The 21,514-nt window shown below is 41.7% G+C and overlaps 1 protein-coding gene across 2 annotated transcripts in view; it reads left to right on the top strand.

The window, feature by feature from the left end:
• The first annotated feature begins 577 nt into the window (after positions 1-577).
• TEX2 (testis expressed 2) overlaps positions 578-21,514 on the top strand; it is a 92,960-nt gene continuing 72,023 nt past the window's right edge. The window contains exon 1 of one of the 2 annotated variants that reach the window (XM_044449501.1): positions 578-720. Coding sequence is in view for 1 of the 2 variants with exons in the window: in XM_044449500.1 (XP_044305435.1) it covers positions 18,800-18,875 (76 nt within the window). In the remaining variant the exon portion in view is untranslated. Of the gene's footprint in view, positions 721-18,793; positions 18,876-21,514 lie in introns of those variants that run through there. The other variant, XM_044449500.1, reaches the window with a different exon arrangement.

Below are 21,514 nucleotides of genomic sequence, written 5' to 3'. Positions count from 1 at the left end.
ACTGGCCAGCACTGTCCATGGTGAGGGAAACTGTAGCTCCCTCCACCTCCATTTGGAAAGCCACCAAGAAGCATGCCAGGGAATGGCCCAGGAGGGCTGGATCCACAACACTCTGGGAGACTCCCTGCCACACCACCCTGCCCTCCACTGTCCAGGGGCACTTGCTGAAACCCCCTGGCCCTGAGGATCTCTGCCGCATCTGATCGTCCTGGATGAGCTCGCGAGAAAACAAATGTACCTCTCTTCCTTGTCCACGCATCCCTATTTACAAGCGAGGTGTCCTGAGCACGCAGGCTCCTTTAAAGACTTGAAGCACATGTAAATTAGCATGTGCCTCTTTTGGTCCTGCGGGCCTACGCCACGCATCTTTTCAGGCCCTGCCCCAGCCCTGGGATTGCCGTCACCCGCCACTGCACCCGAGGAGAGCGGCGGCAAGGTCGCCTCCCGCCGCTGGCTCCCCGCGCGCTTCCACGCTCGCCGCCCCGGCGCCTTTAAGCAGGAAGCCGGCCTCCCGCGCCGACCCAGCCTACCGCCGGGCGGGGCTGCCTCGGCCGCCTCTGTCAGCCCGGCGCTCCTCTTCCTACTGCTGCCGCCTGGGCTGGACTGGCAGCGGCGCGTTGGGGCTGCTGGGAGCCGGGCTTGGGGGAAGGAAGCCGCCGCGCTGGCCGAGCCAGCCCGGCAGTGCTGTGCCATGCGATGCCAGGAGCTGCCGCGGAGGAGGTAAAGCAGGCAAGCTGCTGGCTGGGAGGGCGGGCAGGCAAATGCAGTCCGCCCTGCTGCGCTTGCAGCAGCGGAGCCCGGGCTGAGGCTCTAGGTCGGAGCCGCCCGGCCGCCCGCTCTTTGGGCTCCTGGGAGGAGGAGACCTTTTCGGCTTCGGATGTAGCGCAGCCCGCCTGGGCCTAAGGCTGCTGGGGTAGCAGAGGAGGGAGTAAGGGAGTGAGCCAGTCTGCTGGGATTCAACATGGCAGGCAGCGTAGGGAGAGGGAGGCGAGTAGGAGAGCACGACGAGCTGGCCAAGGAAGGTTGGAAGAAGCGCCAGGCTTGCCGAGATTGACTTGTTGGCGGCTAGCGGGGAGAGGCGTTGGGGAATGGAGGCTGCCCCGCGTTGTAGGCTCCACTCCGGCACCTGGTTGCGTTACTGGGACCTCTGCTTTGAGGGAAAGATGAGGGTGCCTCTGAGCCTGCGAAGAGTGCCGCGCTCTGGCTCACTGGCTGCGACGTGCTTTTGCTGGTAGGGCTTCGGGAGCCCCAATTCAGAGGGCGGGACTTCCAAAAAGACTTGAACCCTTCTTTTCAGGGATAAACTACTGGGGGCTTTCTAAAGGCCATTTCCACGGCAAACTGAGCCGGCTTTCTGTTTCAGGCGGAGGATTGTGGGGGGAGGAGAGGTGGAGCTTCTAGGGAGCTGGAATTCAGCGGGACCCAGGATTAGCTTGGGAACTTTCCCCCTTTTTGTGTACGATACCATTTCTGAAATATTTGATGTTGTAAGTGCCCCCCATCCTCCTCTGTAGAGTAGCCATAGACAAAGTATGTTGTAAGCCTCCCCGAGGCCTTGGCAAGGGGCGGCATAGAAATGTTTTAATAAATAAATAAATAAATAAAAAGTAGGCATGGGGGGGGTAGGCAAGTAACGGTCAAAGGCTGTGACCTTCCAGAAAGGGTGAGCTAATCTATCCATCTTAGAAGGATAGGGTTCCACTATGATACCGGTTTGGGGTGAGGAAGGTGTCTCAGATTGCAGTTTGTAAGCAGAGGGACATCAGACAAAACAACCTCAGAGAGGTTTTGGCTATGAGTTTCTGTAGGGTGCCAGCATGGGGTAAGTATTGTTCTAGTGATACATGGAAGTGTGGGACACAGCTACTTTCAGTGTGTGAGATATGGGCTGTTTTCTGGATGGCAAATGCCCTGAAGGAGGGAGGCATGTGTAGGTGGATAGCTGTGTGACTCAAAAGATTGCAACCTGTAGCAAGAGTCCTGCAACCTTGCTAGATGGGTTACCTTGTTGGTATAAGAGAAGTGGCTTTAGTCATGACTGTGGGTGGATTTTGTTCTATATTTTCTCTCTTGCGGCTGAAGTTGATAGGTAATTGGCTTGGTGGGTTCAGCCACAGGAAGTGTAACCAGGTTTTATTTTCACAGTGTACTGGATTGCTCTCTTTGGGTGGTAGTTTTGTTGTCTCTGCATGCCAAAGCTTCAGACTTCAGACAGAGAGAGCAATACTGAGCATCACTACATGAAGGGAGAGGAAGGCTCATGGCAAATATGGATGTGGCTGTGTCCACTTTCTGCGGCTGCACTGGGCTCTGATCTTTTCAGTCAATGGAGGAATTTCTGATTTGGGTCAGTGTAAACAAGATTAATTTGTGGCTTTAAGGGTACAAAATAGGAGGCTGCTTCAAAGAATCACTTCTCCAACACTCTGGACCAGTAACAATAACTCAATCTCTATCACTGTTCGGTATGGAAGATGGTTTAAGGGTGCATGTTAGGCAGAAAAAAGTCCTACAACTCCATACTATCTGAGGAATGCTGGGAGTTGTAGGAATTACTTACATATATACTTGCATAGGATTGCATCCTAATCCACCTTGGTAAAACAACCATTTATGTGCCCTCATTAAAGAGCAAATCTTTAACTTCCATGAGAAACACAGACGATCAAGTAAAGGCATGTACAACATTTGCAAGGGTGCGATCCAATGCATGCTTCAGTAGGAAAAAGTCCCACAACCCTAAGCATCACCCAGCCAGCCATGCTGGTTGGGGTAGGTTGGGCGTCGTAGAACTTTTTCTGTCTAAACATGCATAGGATTAAGCCCTAAGTGTGCGAATCCTTACTAGATCAAACATGGCTACCATTTCTGTTTGTAACTTCTCACAAAAATACTACTTGTAACTACAGAGTTTAGATTGTATAGCTCCAAAATAGCATTTTGTACCCAAGCCTCCTTTGAAAATCTCACCCAGGTTTTGTGGTTCGCCTTGTCATATTTTGAAAATCTCACCCAGGTTTTGTGGTTCGCCTTGTTATATTTTCTGAAAATTTTAATAGCAAAATAAACCAAACCAATTCATCAGGCTTTCTGTAATCATGACATCAGGAAGGCTACTGTTGATGTGCTCTTGAACGGCCTTACCATTTGTTATCCCTGCATTCCAGTGCTAAGACAGCTTTCTGCAAGAAATGCGTTGATCATGTTTAAAATTTCCTGTCTCTGCAGTTACCTGTTTTCTACTTGTTTGTTAGCATTTGTGTACACTTGTGTCTTGATTCTGTTCAAATTTGGGCATGCTTAAGCCCAATAAACTCACTAGTTTCAGACATAACTAATTCTATAGAGGACTGGGCTGTTAGAAAGAAACAGTCTTTTCTAGTAGGAATCACAGACATGCTTCTTCCTGGAGGGCAATTCAGTACCAGTAATTTCCTACATCTTTAAGGTCACATGTTCTAGGATTGGAGGCACAGACAAACATTTGCTCATGAAAGTGCTCAGTTGTAGTAGCTAAAACCTAGCTAGGAGGGAATAGCTAGTAGTGCCAGGGAGTAGAATTAATGCCTCCTTGCCAGAGGGGGTGGTCCCGTGCCTATTCAAAGAAGAGATGGAGAAGAAATCCTCTGTGGACCCAGAATATCTCAAGTTTAGGCTGGTGGCAATTTTTCCTATCTTGGGCAAAATCCTTGAGTGTGTGGGACACCCATTTCAGTTGGAGTTCAGGCTGGGTTTGGACATGGAAACAGCTGTGGTCTCCCTCTGCGAAGACAGGAGAGTGTGATCCTGTTGATATTCCTGGATCTTTGACTGCTTTTGGTACCATTGACCATAGTAATCTTCTGGGATGACTGCCTGAGCTGGGAGTGGTGGGGGATGGTGGCACTGCTTTGCAGTGGATCTGCTTCTGATTAGATGGCCAGCTTCAGAAGACGATACTTACAGAATATTGCCTGGCCCCTGTGCATTCTCCCACATGGGTTTCCCCAGGAGTTGGTTTTGTCCCCCATGCTTCTCAGTGGGGTCATCTAGAGTTCTGGAATGCATTGCCATCAGGATGCTGATGACATGCAGCTCTACTTCTTTTCATTTTCTGCAGGTATGAATGTGGATGTGCTAACTCAGTGCCTGGCTGTGACTGGACTGATAGGCTGAAATTCAATCTAGATAAGACTGTTAATTAAGGTGGAGGGTGCTCAACCTGTTCTGGATGTGATTGTATCTACCCCCACCCCCAGAAAGAACAAGTCCATAGCTTGGTGTCCTCTTTAAACCATCTTGATCACTTGAGATTTAGGCACCCCAGTGGTGTATCTTTGACAAGCAGGAATAGCTTGGTTTCAGTAATCTATGCTCTGGTGACCTCTAAGTTAGGCTACTGCAATATATCATTTGTGAGATTGTCCTTGAAGACTGTTCAGAAATGGCAGATTGTGCAAAATATGGCAGCCATTAATAAGTAGGACCAGAAAGTCTGAATTATAGGACTAATTTTGACCTGCTTTCACTGGCTCTTGTGTACGTCAAAGCCCATTTCAGGGTCCTAGTTCTAATTGATAAAGCCCTGTATGGTTTGGGACTGCAATACTTGACAGAACATTTCTCTTGGCCTGAACATATCTGCACACTCCAGTCTATATCTGAGGCCTTCTTCTGAGTTCCACCTCAAAGAGAAACTGGGGGGGGGGGTGACAAGAGTGAATCTTCTTATTGGTGGCCCCCCAGTTATGAAATGATATCGCCACTGAGGGGTACCTGATACCAACATTAACACTGCCCTTTACTTCTAGGCATTCAGTGACATAGGATGGCACATGTCAGCCGTTTTAGCAGGTCTAGGTTTAAAAGTAAATAAAATGGCTTTCGTTGCTTATATTATTTTAAAGTTTTGTATGTTAGACTTTTGGGTTATTGCATCTGCATTATTAATATTGTTTTAATGATAGTCTTTCTCTGCGTGTACTTTTTATTCCAAATGAAAGCTGGGGAGAAATGCTGATATGCACTGACTTCATAAGACTTACTGAAAGAAAAAATAGGAAATGTAGGGGCAGTGACTAATTTTGGGTAGAACTAAGAGAGGAAGAAGAAATAACTCTCTGCCCAGGTATGATGAAGTGCAGATTTTATGGGGCATGTAAACAGGTACATCAAGACTGCAAGCTTCTGTCAGTAAATTAGTTAAAGATTCAGCCACTACTTAAAAATCCTGCTTTACGTGAACAAGCAAAAGAACAGGCTCCTGAAGGACCTGTCATGAGGCAGGCTAAGCACACATACCAACTTTTCTTCCTATGCCAAACTTGATGAGTTTACCTTTCAGTTAACTAGCACTTTCCCCTTTTTGTTACAGGCACTTGGGCTGTGTCTCCCACAATACTGATTGACTTTAAACTTGCCTGTGTAGGTTACTTGTTGATGTTGAAGCCTTTTTTGGCTTTGATGTACAATAATATATGAAGCCTAAAAATGATATCAAGCAAGTGCTGAAGATGACTTTCCCCCGGCTTTAATGAATTATAGCTTGGTTCATTTAGATTGTAATCTGGTTGTCTCACATTTCAGAGGGTGGAAAAGTCACCCTCAAAGAGTAATCCTGAGGTCCATAGGTGGGCATCCCAGGGACCAAAGGATTGGTTGGATTCCCCCTTCTATCAGATGATGCTCTGAGTTTGGAAGCTGGAATCAGAAATCTGACCCTCCTCTGACTCGGGCAGCTAGAGGACAGAGAACAGTGTGGGCTGCTTTGCAAGGTTGGAAAAGTGACCGAGGTGGAGGAGGAAAGGGGCATTTCAGTGGCTGAGGAAGGGAGGAGACTGGAGAGGCCAGATAGGAGTTATTCTGAGCTCTCTTTCCTCATTAGACAGGCTTTTTGTCAAAATCTGCCAGGTGGAAAGATGGGGAGATGAAGAAGACCTCTGCACTTGGATGCTCAGATGCCCTCTGAGTTCAGCGACTCCTGATCACTGAGGACAGGATAGGATTGCACTCTCAGTTAAGCTGTGCAGGGGTGGACAACTTGTGGCTCTCCAGAAGGTTTGGCCATGATTCCTCACCACTGACTGCACTGCCTCAGGTTGATGGAACTGTAGTCCAAAATATCTAGAGGCCCCAAGTTGTCCACCTCTATTCTACAATATCAGTGTAGGAGTCAGACTGAAACTAGTTAACATTCTATTAGCATTCCTACTAGAAACTGAAAGAAGGAAGGTTGGCTGTTCATGTGTGCGTAGTCATGAATGGGTGTTATGAAGAGAAAGTATGTGTCATATTTTGGCTTCACATTACGCTAGTGCTTTCTCTTCTAAGCTTTCATAAAAATCTGCATGATGAAGGAAAACAGCAACTCATACCACATTTGTGGTTATGTACATATTTTCCACACTAACTTAGTATTATCAAGGTGAAGCTCCACAAAGCCATTTAGATTGCACTTGTTCTTATTAATTCTTGAGCCTAGCCCTTTAAAGAGTGAGATTGCAACACAGTGAAGGCTACCCAGCAACTTCAGATTATGTTGCACATACTGGACAACACCTGCTTGTTTTGGAGCTCATAAAGGCATGTTCTTTATCAAGTTACAGTGCACCTTCCTTACTGCAGTAGAACTTGCCTTTTGGTACAGATTGCAGCTATAGAGGAACGTCATGAAAAGAAAGCTAGCATCAGGTATTATGGGGACCTCATCTGAATATTTATTTATTTATTTAGAAAATTTCTATGTCACCCCATTTGCTGAAGCCTCGGGGTGGCTCACAGACATAAATAACTTCAATTAAAATAATATAAATTAACAGTATAAAATAAGTCGCCCTGGCCAAAGAATAAAATAAATAAATACTATTAACAGTTAAAATGACATTTGAATAAAAAGGTCTTCGCCTGGCGCCGAAAAACAAATAATGACAGCGCCAGGCGGACCTCTCTGGGGAGCGCATTCCATAGATTGCGTGCCACTGCAGAGAAAGCCCTCCTCCGAGTACTCACCCTCCTAATTTCCTTCACGGAGGGTTCCCGGAGAAGGGCCTCTCCTGCAGATCTCAGGGGGCGGGTGGGCATACATGGATGTAAGCGCTCCTTCAGGTAACCAGGACTCAAGCCATTTAGGGCTTTATAGGTCATAACCAACACCTTGAATTGGGCCCAGACTTCAGTGGGAAGCCAGTGAAGCTGACAGAGGACTGGAGTCATGTGAACCTAACACCCAGTCCCCATCAGCAGCCTAGCAGCTCTATTTTGAATCAGTTGAAGTATCCGGACCGTCTTCAAGGTAGCCCCACGTAGAGTGCATTACAGAAGTCAAGGCGGGAAGTCACCAACGTGTGTGTCACTGTCGCCAGGTAGTCGTACTCCAGGTAGGGGCACAGCTGATGATGGATCAGCCGAAGCTGAAAGAAAGCGCTCCTTGCCAATGGCAATGCTTTTTGGTATGAAGAGCAGGGAAATTAGCACAGAAGAAGAAATGTTATTACTGTAGCATTAGAAACTGCTCTAAGTACGTATTCAAAAGTAGGTATAAATATCCCAATTAAGTCTACAAAACATGTTGGCCTGCATCATTGCTTACTAAACTGCCCTTAGTAACATAGAAACAGAGCAAGTCAGAAGGGGTTTCCCTGGCCATCTAGTCTGACCCCTGGCTCTAGCCATCTCCACTCATGACATTCCTACCATGTGCCTACCATTGGTACTTACCTAGTACAACCTTAGTGTTAAGTCATTAGTGGAACATAGCCTTTCTGGCTTTGGGTGGGATATAAATCTAATAAATAAATAGTTTCTAAGAATAAACTTTGTGTCTGATTTCCTGAAAGCTCCTGCTTCTTTTACTTGTAATGGGAAAGTGGCTATTTTCAAACCTGGTATATATTTGCTGGGAGCTAGAGGTAATACATCTGTCAGCTTGCCTTTTTTTAATGGGCTAGTCACTGGCTACTTCAGTGTTGTCCTCTTTAAGTATGGTATACTGTAGCATTAAGGGGACTCCATTTGGAACTGACAAATTCTTGTGAGGCTGCAAAAGCTGGTCACTGTGAATAAATAATTTTCTGTGTGTCTATCACATCCTCTTTATTCACTTGTTTTCTAAACAATGAAAACCTCAAACATTGTAGCCTTTCCTTGTAGAGGAGTTGCTCTAGCCATGAGATGTGAGCATTATATTAAAAGGGAAAAGGATAAGTGCCAGTCTGGTTATTCCGTTTTCCTGCAAGATATGAAGCTGAGGACATGCATGGATGGAAGTGAAGAAATGCTAGTAAAAGAGGGTGTGTTGCAAATAGATTATGATTATAGAGCACTTCTGAGAAGTCAATAAAATAATCTGTTGTTCAGCTTTCATATGCAGAGAAAGATCAGCAGCATGTAGTGCTTTAATTAGGCTAAGTTGTAAGAAAGTTCTTCATCATTGTGACTTTCCGGACTTGATGCAATGTGTTCATGGTACTTGCAGCAAAGATTGCAACTGCTTCAACTTGCATTGGACCTTATTTAAAATTCACAATTTAAAAAGACAAAGAATTAGATGCCATTGGTGTGATGGTTTATCATGTACTTTGTATGGGGTTGTGGGTCACTGTATGATGTGCAAGAATCATCAGAAAGCCCCTGAGAAGTGATGAAAATGCGAGAATGCTTGGTTAGTTGTATCCTTGAGTGCCAACACTACCACTTTAGTATAAGTGGTAGCATATTTAGTATAAAGTTGTCTGTTTTGAACATTTTTTGGCTGTGAAGCATCTTCATACTTTTATAAAGATGTTTTGGTTAACATGGAGTTGGTTGTCTACCTTGCAGCTGCTGTAAAAAAGGCAAATTCCATGCTGGGGATAATCAGGAAATGAATTTAAAATAAAACTGTCCACATGCCTTTATAACAGTTTATGGTGCAACCACATGGGGAACGCTGTGTACATTCTGGATAGTGTACCTCATAACGAATATTTTAGAGATGGGGAAGGTGCAGAGAAAGGCTTCTGAAAAGATTAAGAAAGCAGTTTAGGCTCAGAAAAATGCAATTCTTTGTGAGTTTAAACAAAGGGCCTACATTTCCCAGCTGGCTGGAACATACTGTGAGTTGTAGGCCTTTCTTCTGTCTAAACTCAAATAGGATCATACTATAAGGAAGACGTGATTCAGGGATACAAAGTTATGTCTTTTTCTCTCTGTCTCTCATATCCTTAGAAGTGGGGGTATCCATTGCTGTATGAGCGTTTAGTTGAACTATGGGATTTGTCATCTCAAAATGTTGAGATGGGCAGCATTGACTTTAAAAAGGAATTAGACAAATTCATGGAAGATAAAGCAAGTCAATGGCTACTGGTCATGGTAGTCATATATCGCCTCCACTGGCAGGGCCAGAATAATCCTACTAGTTTAATCCTAGTTTACAGGAGACATGAATGGGAGAGGACTGTTTTACCCATAAGCTGCTTACTGGCTTTGGCTGGCCACTGACGGAACAGAAACTCTAGGCTAAGTGGGCCTTTGGGATGGGCCTCCAGTACTGCCGTACTTGTTTCATATTTTGTTGTATATTTTAAAATTCCCAAAAGCAGAGTTCTTTGATAAAATTAATCACTAAAGAAATGAGCATTGTGATCATGTTTACTTCGAAGTAAATCTCTGACTATAATTTGGATTTACTTCTGTGTTAAGTGCAAGTTTGCAACCTGAGTCACATTTTGGGATTGGAGCAGTCTCTCAGGAGCAGTGTTTCTCTGGGGGCCTACTCAGCCACATTGTGTGTTTTATCCCTTCCTGGGAATGGTGGGCAAGTTTTCACAGCAGATACGTTGCGGTTATGACAGTGGAGTTTTCTATAAGGAAAACCAAGATATCTTATTCCTAACATTTCTTAAATGCAGAACCATCCCTGCTGCAAGATCTCCAGATAAATGAATTGCTTTGTCTGAAGTCAGGATAAAGTCATTAACCTTGTACTAGTTTGATGAACAGCATCTAATTCAAGATCTAAACAGCCACTTACAGGTCACTAATGGTGAATAATTGCCTCTGACTGATGAAGTAGTGTCCTCTTATAAGCTGGTTCTTTTGTTTAAACCTTAAGTGACAAGCATAAAGGATGTTTTCCCCCATACCTGCCTGAAGCATTATCTGAGGCTTTGTTCCAGAGGAACTCATCAAATTAGGTAAGATGGGTGGCTGCAAGAGAGAGGGTCTTTTTAGTGTTGGCACCCTATTTGTGGAACTCTCTCCCCAGCTGAAAGCACCAGAGCTGCTTTCCTGGTGCCTATATGTTAGAGTCTTATTGGTGCCAGAGAAAGATATTTTTGTTCTCCCGGCCATTTATAATTATTTTAGTGCTTTTAGTATTCTATAATGCTATTCGTTTTATTTGGCTTTATTTCTTTATTTTTACGTGTGCATTCCACCATCTATTCCAACAGAATTCTCTAAGTGGCTTACAACAAGATCAAAAACAACTATTAAAACAGTAAAACAGCAAATAATATAAAACAGCACAGCAGCAATATAACACTGGACATTTAAGAATGTAGCAGGTGAAGAGGACAACCATATACTTCCTCCCCTTTTATTTATTTTTTATAGACAGAAAAAAATACAATGCATCACAACAATAATAATATAACATAACAAAAACACAGTAATAAAAAAGTAAATAATAAAGTGCCCCCACCACCCTGGAGACCAATACTACCACCATTCACATACTATAACAATTAATAATATATAATATACTTCAATTATTTCCATATCTCCTCCAGAAATTCTTGATTGGGTTTACAGCCTTTGCCTTCTATCAGTACTGCTTTTACAAAATCTTCCCAAATTTCATTATATTTATTTGCTTTCATTAACCCTCTTTTAATTTATTTCTGTTGTCAGTTTATCATTAATTACCATGTTCCATATTTTATTATACCATGCATACCTTTGCAAAACCCAAGGACAACCATATACTTCAATATTAAAACAATTTAAAATGAGTTATTAAAATACCTGGAAAAGAGAAATGTTTTCATCTGACACCTAAAAGAGAACGATGTTGGTGCCATGTGAATTTCTCTGGGGAGCCTGTTCCATAAATGAGGGGGAGGCAGCCACCAAGAAGGTCCTCCTCCTATTTGCCTTCTCAGTTCCTTGAGAGTTGGCTCCTTTAGAAGGACCTCCTCTCCAGATCTTAATGGACAGGTAGGTATACATGGGAGAAGGTGGTCCTTTAGGTAGCCAGGTCCTAAGCTGCTTAGGACTTCATATGTTAAAACAAGCATTTTAATTTGGGCCTGGGCCTCAACTGGCAACCAGTGTAATTTGCACTGAAACAGAGTTATGTGGGACCACACACTAACACCTGTTACTAAACACATGGCCTGATTTTGGACCAGTTGAATTTGCCAGACAGTCTTCAAAGGCAGCCCCATGTAAAGTGCATTACAGTAATCTAATCTGGATGTTACTAGTGCATGTGGGATTGTGGCCAGGCTCTGTCTATATGAGTAGGGGTGAAGTTTGTATATTTGCCCACACCTAAAGGAAGGCACCCTAGCCATTGAGTCCACCTGGGCCTCTAGTTATAGTCCTAGGTCCAGGAAGACTCCCATGTGGCAGACCTTGTCCTTTTGGGGAGTTTAACTCCATCCAGGACAGGGTAATGGCCCTCTAATGTGGCAGGAAGACTGCCTGCCAACAACAGCACTTCCGTCTTGTCTTGAGTTTCAGCTTATTGACCCCCTTTCAGTCCATTATCAAGCTCATCTCCTCTGGATTGGATGTAAATGGAGAGGTAAAGCTGAGTATCATCAGCATACTGCTGACACCTCAGCCCAAACCTCACGATGTCCTCAAATGGATTGTTCATTGATAAGAAACCATGGCTTTTTAGCACAGCTGGTTTGCCCATAATATCAAACCGGAGTTCAACATGGTTCATTTAATCCATGGGTCAGCATTATTTGTGGGTCAGGTCAGTATATATTCCTGAACTATGTGACTTCCGTAGTTTGCCAGTTTCTGAGCTCATTTTATAGTTTCATTCTGCCTAAACCGAATAGCACAACTTGAGAATCTGGTGTATATATTTCTCTTTACTCTCTGTGATGTAAGTTAAATGGAGAACATTGATTTTGCTAGAGTCAATTGGCTTTAAGTGTATGATGATGCAGTTGCAACAGAAAAAACTGTTCATGATTTCTTTTAATTTGATCATAGTGCTGGTTCGCTTGCTGTTCCTGTGCCTGCAAATATAGATGCCTGTCTGCCGCTTCATGGATTAACTGATGGAAAAATCTCTCTTGCACAATAACTCCCCTGCAAAGAAAGAAAATACTATGGATTTGTTTCCAGGTGAATTAATCCTACCTAAACAGTTCCTGTGGCCATTTTATCTACATGAAAGTTAGGGAACTGTCATCCTTGAGATCTCCATAACTTGTCCTAACAGCAATTAGGCATAAAAAGCTTCTTCCATTTCTGGGACCTTGATGAGAAATTGCCTTACTAAGTGTTGTCTAATATGAACTCTGCTTTATTATCAGTCTCCTAAGATTTCATGAAATAATAACAAGGAGATTATATTTCAGTTCTGAAATGATATTTGTCTTTTAGCATTGATCTGACTCATCCCTGGAAGTACAACTGTTCTAGCAGTTGAAGCATTGAGAGTTATCTGTTCTTAGAACTTTGCAGCAAGCCCATACATTACTGGAAGCACTGAAAGCATGGTTAGTAGTTCTTGATATAAAGCAGTTTGTCCCTCAGCTAAAGAAACAGATGGACACATGTCCTGGGGCAGTTAACCCGTGCAGTGTTAGAATTTTTAAATAGTTGTATTTAAAATGGAATTCTAGAAGGTGTAGCTTGTTTTGTCCTATAGGACAGACTTCTGCAAACTGGTTCTTTCCAGATATTTTAAATTTCAGTTTCCATTGGCCCTAGCCAGCAAGGCCAACAGTTAGGAAAGAAAGGTGTTAGTCCAAAATATCTAGAGGACACCAGGTTGGGGAAGTAGGAACTGGGAAAAAAACCATCTGTTAAAATATCCTCAGTGACAGGATTATTTAAAATATTCAGGAGGCATTTTAAATAATTTTTATTGTGAATTTTTAAAAACTGTAAAAAAACACAAATTTATACATAAGTTTGTATGCATCATTTACAATAGATACATAACAAAAAAATCAAATGAAATATCAATATATTTATCCATTTGCAGGTGGGACATTAATGTCATGCATTCATGTTTTGAAAGTATCTTTTGGTCCTCAGTCCATTGCATTATTAGAGGTGGCCATTTATCATTTCAGTGTTATTTAAGATAATGTGTACCTTCTATGCTAAGGAGTATTCCAATCCAAATTTATCTGTATTATGATCTCCTCCCCAAATGAGGCAGCTACTGGGTATTAAGGGGAGGAGAATCATTAGTAGTATTACATCTTCAACAGTTAGCCAAAGCCATTGTATGTCTAGTAAACATACATACACACAATATATCACTGAATAATAGGATCCCCTGACATTTCTACGAAGAAGCTACAATGGTAATCCATTGATTGGGTAAAATAGAACAATCCAGTTCCCTATTCCATTCCTGCTTAACAACCTGTTATCTCATATTTATTCACCACTAATAAGTATTAATAAACCTAGATCATGGGTAGGGCTGTTTGATCAGGCTTAATAAGTTCTTCCGATAGCAAAGGAAGCTCTGAGGTTGTAAAAGGTGTATGATCAAACCTGGATCCCAACATGAAATATTCAGTTGTAATGAGCAAATCATATTTAGTAAGCAGAGGGGAAACCAAGAAAGTCATCAGCAGAACCCACTAATAGTTTCAAGATAAAATAATCTGCTCTGGCCAATTCTGGCACATGAACATTTTCTTACCAATTTTTAAATCTGGATTTCTCCATAGAGTCAATTTAGTATAAGAAAAAAGATTCCTGGTCCGTTGGTCGTCTATTTTTTTTTTTTTTTTAGTGAATTATTGCATGAAGATCCTTCATTAAATGCTTTTGGATCTACTCTCTATTTATGGCGGGGCTGCTGGTCTATAATGCATGTAGGTTATAACCAGCTCTCCTCTAGGTCAGTGCTGCCCTTTCTGAGAATGCAGTTTTAAAGAGTGAGACAGAAAAGTGTTGTGGAACTGCTCCATCTCTTTAGTAAATTAGAGTGGCCCACATATATAACATGAAGAACTTGTAGCATTGCATCTCACCTGCTCTCTAAAACTACTGGCTTGTATTAAGGTTTAAAAGTATTGCAGGACTTTGACTGTCTGATGCTACCTCACTGGGTGGAGTAAGGGAACCGGAAATGCAGAATGAATTTGACCTTCTGAAGTGAATTGGTACCTGGTGATTCTTCCAGAGGGATAATTATTCCAAGTACCATATGTCTGTTAATCGGGTTAATATGCAGCACATGGTCTGAGAGCAACTGTCAATACCAAAGGCCTTTTCCTCAACAACGATTGACACTTTTCATGTTTGACTCCTCCTCAAGCCTATTTCATACATTCCAACGGGCAGTTTGTGAATGAGCAAGGTTTGTGGATGAAACTTAAAGTGTAGACATCCTGAATTTCATTGTCACATTTTTTAAAAATTGCTTCATCCAGGAAGCTCACAGTGGTGTATGAGGTAGCTTAGGCTGAGTGTTTGTGCTTGGCCTAGGGTTGCCCAGTGGGCTTCATGACTTTGTAAGGATTTGAATGAGTGTCTCCACATTTCTTCAAGCCAGAACTTTCCCTGGAAGCAAAAATGACAAAACTAAAGCTGTTGTACTTTGGACTCACCAGGAGAAGGCAAGACCCACTGAAGAAGGCAATCTTGCTAGGAAAAGTGAAAAGGAAATTCAAACGAGATGGATTGATTCCCTAAAAGAAGCCACAGCTTTGAATTTAGAACAGCTAAGCAGCGATATCATGGATAAAACTTCTTTTTCATAGGGTTACTACAAGTCAGAGATGACCTGATGGCACATAACTCCACATTTCTAGTCCAATAATTATTTTATATTGTGTGTTTTAAATTATTATGATTATTTATATGTATATTTTAACTTATTGGTTTTATTTATTGTTGTAAGCCGCCCCGAGGCTTCGGCGAATGGGGCGGCATAAAAATGTTTTAATAAATAAATAAATAAAAAATAAAAAAAATAATTGAAGCTGTATACACAGTGTAAGTAGCTGAGAATGAAATCACAAAGGAAGCTTCTTTGATCCATGTGCAATGAATATTAAAACATGGAGTCTAGTTGAATATTTTATTTATTTATTTATTAAAACATTTCTATGCCGCCCCATTTGCTGAAGCCTCACCTTTTTATTTGGAATCACTAGTTAAAAAACATTTTGCTTGGTTTCTTTAGAGGCCAATATATCTGTTTCAGACCCTTTGTTTTCTGCTCAGTCCTGGCAGCTGGAGGAAATACCTCACCCTTGTTGACTTCTGGTAGTTCTTATATGTTATGAAATGGTGGTTTCTGGCAAGCTGTGACAAACTACTCTAAACAGGTTCATGGTATTGTGCCCAATCCCCTGTATGTGGCTAGAAGCATGCAGTTTTGTGATTTTTGTGTGTATGACTGCCCTGTGTGAAATTAGTTGTTGTGAGAATGCTTTACATTGAGTGGGAACCTGTGAAGTTGATGTGAGTTGCAAACCTACTAAATCTGGAAGTCCACAGGTTGCCTACTCTCACTCTAAGGGTGATCAGTTTGTTGATTTTGATGCTAGAAACCTTTCACATGAAAAGGTATTCTTGTGTGTTCAATTCTTGGCCAAACAAGAAGCTTGTTGTGCCGCTTTTCTTCAAGAGAGAACTTATTTTTTAATGTCAGTGGTTTTGGAAGAGGCAACTCTCCAAAGGCAAATCGATAAAACATAGTAAACATTGGTGTTTCCATTAGAAACCCAGCAGGCATAGTTATATGAACAGTCTTACTAGCTCCCCTCCTCCAGATGCCCACATATCTATGTGACTTAGATAGCAATCACTTCACTTTAGTCTGCAGCCATATAAATTAATAGCAGCAGTAAATATCCAAAGGTGCTGTATAAGGCTGCCTTTATTTTTAGGAAACAGGCCAAAGTGCATTGTGCTTTGCTCTTTTTCTCCAGGCTGTGTTCCTTTTACACCTCATGCTAGAGAGAACAGACTCTTCCACTTTTATATAAATAAGCTGAAAAGTCATGCTTATTGCTCATTTGTTTCTTAAAAGCTGGTACTCGTTAACTGCCCCAGCCATGGGATGTAGGTGGCTGCAGGTGCTCTGTAAGTGGAAAATTAATGCTGCAATTGGAACACATTGCCAGATGTGCAGGCATGTTGTTTCCTCTGTCCAAGGGAACTAAATGGATTTCCAGAAAAATAAGACAACAGCTCAGATGTCAAGATGAGAAGGGCCAGAAGGAGGAGGCAGTGGGGTAAAGAGTAGAATGGGCCATCTCTGGCTCAGTTTGTGTTGTTCCTCCCCATAAGTAGAATGTGAGGCACCTGCATGTGTTCACTGAACCCCATAACTTGGCAGTGGCACCTTTACAGAGCAACTCCAAGCAACAGTGATCAGGCTCAGTGATCTTCAAAGGATACATGAAATTTTGAGCTGCTCTTTGTGTGTCTTTATTTGGGATCTGTGAGAAATTCAGTCATTTGGCCCAGCTTACATCTCATGGACCCAAATGTATTTTGCATTTTGCATCAGAAATCAGTACATATCCAGGCTTGTGATATGTTTTGCAATAAACCAAACCAAAACAAAAAAGAATTCAACAACATGCACATATTTGAAAAATGTGCAATGAAAAATACATATATCGATAGTGCTTGCTATATTTTAATGATACATTTAAAACTGTTTTTTTTAAATAACACTTTCCCATGTTCTACCTGCTTTGATATTTATCCCTTTAAAAGATTATTTGGCATATGCCTTTCGGTCTTACTCTTCTGAAATGTTTTATCAATGGTTTTACTACATTTGTTTTTGTTGTTGTCATAAGAGCTTTGTTATTGGGCAATGTATAAATACAGTAAAAATAATTTCCAGAGTAAACACAAACACTCTTTAATCAATGGGTGTTGATGCTTAGAAATGTGTCCATTACAAGAAATGTTTGCAGACTTTGATAAGAAAAAAAACATACTTGTGCAGAAGTAATTTTAGTGATTTGCTAACCTGCTGCCATTCTCATGTACCTAGTTCCTGCTTGCATTGGCACCCTGAAGATTAAATGTGGTAGTGGTTATGTGTAATGTAGCTATTATAATGTGGTTAAAAAGATAACGCCTCATTTGGAACTAAAAATTCCGGAAGGCTTTTCCCCAGTGAAATACCAATACAACAGAATCAACTCCACCTCCATTTTATCAAATTTTATGAATTTTTTTTTTATTACAGTATAGTAGGGCTGATCTTGCATCCTGTTAATAACAGTAAATGTTGACAAGTATAGTTTTGATGTCTGTGCAGATACTGAACATTAGGCACTTCAGCTTTGGACGCTGAGCTGTTATTATGCCTGAGCAACTGCTGTAACGTTAAAACCACTCCGGACTGGGTTGGTTCAGGCCCAGAATGAGTGACTGCAAAATGGTGTGTCAGTTTCTAAAGCACAAGGTTCTTGTGAAATAGCTTCCTGTTGATTGTCAACACATGTCCTGAGTGGTTTAAAGTTTTTTATGCAGCTGGCAATTAGCTTTGTTTCTGTTGTAAGATATAGAGGCCCTGTTCTGAACTCCTTTGCTGGGCTACAAGAAACTAGCATACGTAAAGGCATGGACCCAGTTTTTGGGATTGTTGCCTGTTGCTGTAATATCCATACTCGGTATCACACACTTTTATGAGGCTTTGGTGAAATGGAGATGAGCTGCTATTTGTGAAAAGCAAGTTCAGTGCCCCCCCCCCCCAATGCACAGGGTATTCATTCCTATAGATTGGGGTTGCAGAACTTTGAGCCGGAGGGCTGAGTTCTACTTCAGAGCAGCTCTCAGGGGCAGCATCTGAGTGGTAGGCAAACCTAAAGGCAAAATAGATAGGACCAAAATACCAAAAATACATATTTATTTTAACTTGAAGCTCCTATTGGCAGTAGCTAAGCATTAGTGCAGGCATTTCAACGTATGTGGGTGGGTGGGGAGAGGAACCCCACAAAACCTAGGAAACCATCAAACAACCAGTGGTTAGGGAAAGATGATGGGGCCAAAGCAAGGGATGTGGTCTTCCGAGAACCCCTGGAGGGCTGGATTTGGCCCCTGGGCCTGAGGTTCTCTACCCCTGCTGTAGATATCCCTACTATAGTGTAGGTAGGGCACTGTGACAATGGACCTTTGTCCTGTTAGGTATTCTGAAATGAGAACAAACACTAGCAAGTGCAAAACGTGTTCTAGCAGGCTAGATGGAAGTGGTGTACTTCTCCAAAAGTCTTCCTATGTTTTTGGAATGGTGCCAATTCAGGTAGTTGAAACTTAATAGGTAATCCTGAAATGTGGTAAGTGATTAGTCTGGACTCTCTACAAGTCTACCTTATACAATTACCTTCAGTAAGCTGTGGGCAAAAAGGGCATATGAGATTGAAAAACAGCTGTGACTCAATCTTTGCTCTGATCTGAAAATGAAGACTTGACATTCTGAGTCACTAATGCTCCCCTGCTGGTTGATGTCATTTTTTAAAAGGTGGTGTTCTTTTGTCCTATTCAAATTGGGTGTTCAGTGATACTTCCTTAATTCCTTTCTTCTCTGTTTTTTTTTCTTCTATGGTATTGTTCTCTGCCATAGAATTAAAGCTCTACACCAGGAAGTAAATTCATGTTACTGATGGATGAAGAAATCATTGTAGCCTTGCTAGGACTACTGAGATCCAGTTTATGCATGCAGCAAAATGGTATGGGAGAATTCTGTCCTGGTGGAGTGCCCCGTAGAACTTCAGGCTATAAGTATTGAATTTTCTGCTCCAGGAAGTCTATGTAGTAGAAGAAAATTGTTTAACTGCTTTGTCTGTAATGCTTTATATCTGTTTTTTCTGATTGAACAGGAGTGGACATAAAACATAAGGCAAGAGCCTGAAAGCCTTCTGAAATTGCACAGTGTGATAACGAGATCACACTAATTAGTGCTAAAATGCTAGTTTGGAAGCCAAAGCGTAGTCTGGCGCTTGTACCCTAACCTTCCAATTCTGTTGTCTGCCCAGCCTTTGATGCAGGATTATGTCTAAGTGGGAACCTGCCAGGGATCTTGCCTTTTGGCCCACAGTTCTCTGAGTAATTTTCTTCCCACCCATCTCCATGTTATTAAAGGCTGGTGCATATGAAGTAACCACTTTGTGGAAACCACTTTAAACTGCTTCATATGACAGCAGTTGCATTTTCTCCATTCTACCTCAAAGCTTTTTAAAGATTGGAATTTGCATGTAGAAATCTGCCCCTACCCATTACAAGGAACTCTTCTCTTTGTACAGAGGTATTTTTCTGTGTATTGATTCTAAATGAAAATGTGAAGACCTGGTGCAAGTGAGAGGTCAGCCAGAAGGATTTTGGGATGAAGACTTTTTCCAAAGAACTGATGATATAAAATAAACCTTTCAATTTCACAATGGTAGGTGAAATGGGATAGACATTTGAGCTTTTTTCTCAAGAAGTGTTACTTTTTGCTAACACTGAAATCTGCACAGTATTTCAAAATCCAAATAGCATTTTCCTTGTTTATCAGTTTGGAAAATTTTCATGTATCTGCCAAATGCTTATTGATAGAAAATTAATTGAATCTTATAAAACAAGTTTTTTTAAAAAATGACAAGTCGGTTTTTCATATATTTCATTTTACCCCATAATTCCATTTTCAAACAAGTTAGAAAATGTGGCTTCTCTGTCCCAAGTTTGGCATATGCAATATCCTGCTGCTCTTATACAAAACTATGATGTGACCACACTTAAAATACTGTGTATAGTTTTGGTAACTGCATCTAAGAAAAGTTTCTGTAAAGTTGGAAAAGGTGCAGAAAAGAGCAACTAAAATTTTCAAGGACCTGTAGCAACTCTTCTGTGGGGAAAGGTTACAACATCTGGGATTGTTTAGTTTAGAAAAGTGGCAAGCGAGGAGAGACATGCATACAAGATTATGCATGCCCTGGTGGAGGAAGTGGATAATTCTCCCTCTTTCATAATACTAAAGCCTGGAGGTCATTGCATGAAAATTATTGATGGGAAATTCAGGGCAAATAACAGGAAGTATTTCTTCATATTGCACTTAGCTAAACTATAGAATTCATTTCCACAAGATGTAATGAAGACCCCCAGTTTGGGTGGACTGAGAAGGAGAATGGATAAATTTATGGAATGGCTACTGCTCCTGATAGCTATATGCTGTCTCCAGTATTAGAGGCAGTGCGCCTATTCACACCAGTTTCTGGGGGATATGGGCAGGTAGGGCACTGTTGTATTCATATTTTGTTTGTGGGTTTCCCATGGACACCTGGTTGGCTCCTGTGCGAACAGAATGTTGGGCTAGATAGAGCAGAACTCTTCTGTCTGGAAGTTTACATCTCTAATCCTAGACAACCTGCAACAATGGCCTTTGGTTTTGTTGTGCTGCACCTTTTATGCTTGAGTTGCTGGCAGACATTTGTACATGCTAGGAAGTTTGGTTTCTGTAAATGGGTAAAATGCATTCTTGAGGCAATATTGGGGTTGGTTCTACAAGAAGTTCTTAAAAGATGGTTAATGGAAGCTCAAGCACTTGTGGATCGAATCTATCATTTTTATCCATGAAATATGTTTGGACTTAACTTTTAAGAATCAACACTAACTGTCCTGATTTCCTTGCGGAGATCAAATAGTTTTCTGCTGGGGGCATATTTTTAAATAGTTGCAGTTACAGAACTTTAGCAAGTGAATGTTGCCAGTTGAAATACCAGGCATACTCAGCCATGCTTTTTTCCCTTCAGCATACTTTTGTTGTTTGAAGCTGTTATATATACCTCTTGCCTGATAGTTTGTACTTTCATCTTGCTTTTTCTAGAGATGTTGCTACAGACTAAAAACTCTATCAAGGTTTGAAGTCTGTTTGGCTATAGGACAGATCTTGCTTAAACGATGTATTATCTGTGGTACAGAACTGCCACTGAAATGTATTTTGGTGTGAGTGGACATTGTAAAAAGGTTATTCATAGGATTGTGGACTGTTGAGGAGATCTTGGGAAGGCATTTGATAAAATGTTTGGGGCCCTGCCTGCTGCCTGATCAAATCCAGATGGGTTGAACTGGTGAACTAAACATTAACTATTTATCAGATTTCTATCCTGCCTTTTTCTTTTTTTAAAAAGAACTCAAAGCGGGTTATATCATTTTCCTTCTCCTCTCAGTCTTATCCCCACAACAATAATCCTGTAAAGTAGGTTGGGCTGAGAGTGTGTGACTGGTCCAAAGTCACCCAGGTGGCTCCACGGCTGAGCAGGGATAAGTATCCAGATCGCCTGAGCCCCCATCCTGTGCTCTTAACCACTACACCCCACTGGTTCTCCATGTG

The sequence above is a fragment of the Varanus komodoensis genome, unplaced genomic scaffold (assembly GCF_004798865.1).
Source record: "Varanus komodoensis strain SLA01 unplaced genomic scaffold, ASM479886v1 scaffold59_1, whole genome shotgun sequence".
Taxonomy (NCBI): Eukaryota; Metazoa; Chordata; class Lepidosauria; order Squamata; family Varanidae; genus Varanus; species Varanus komodoensis.
This window is presented reverse-complemented; position numbering and strand designations above follow the sequence as displayed.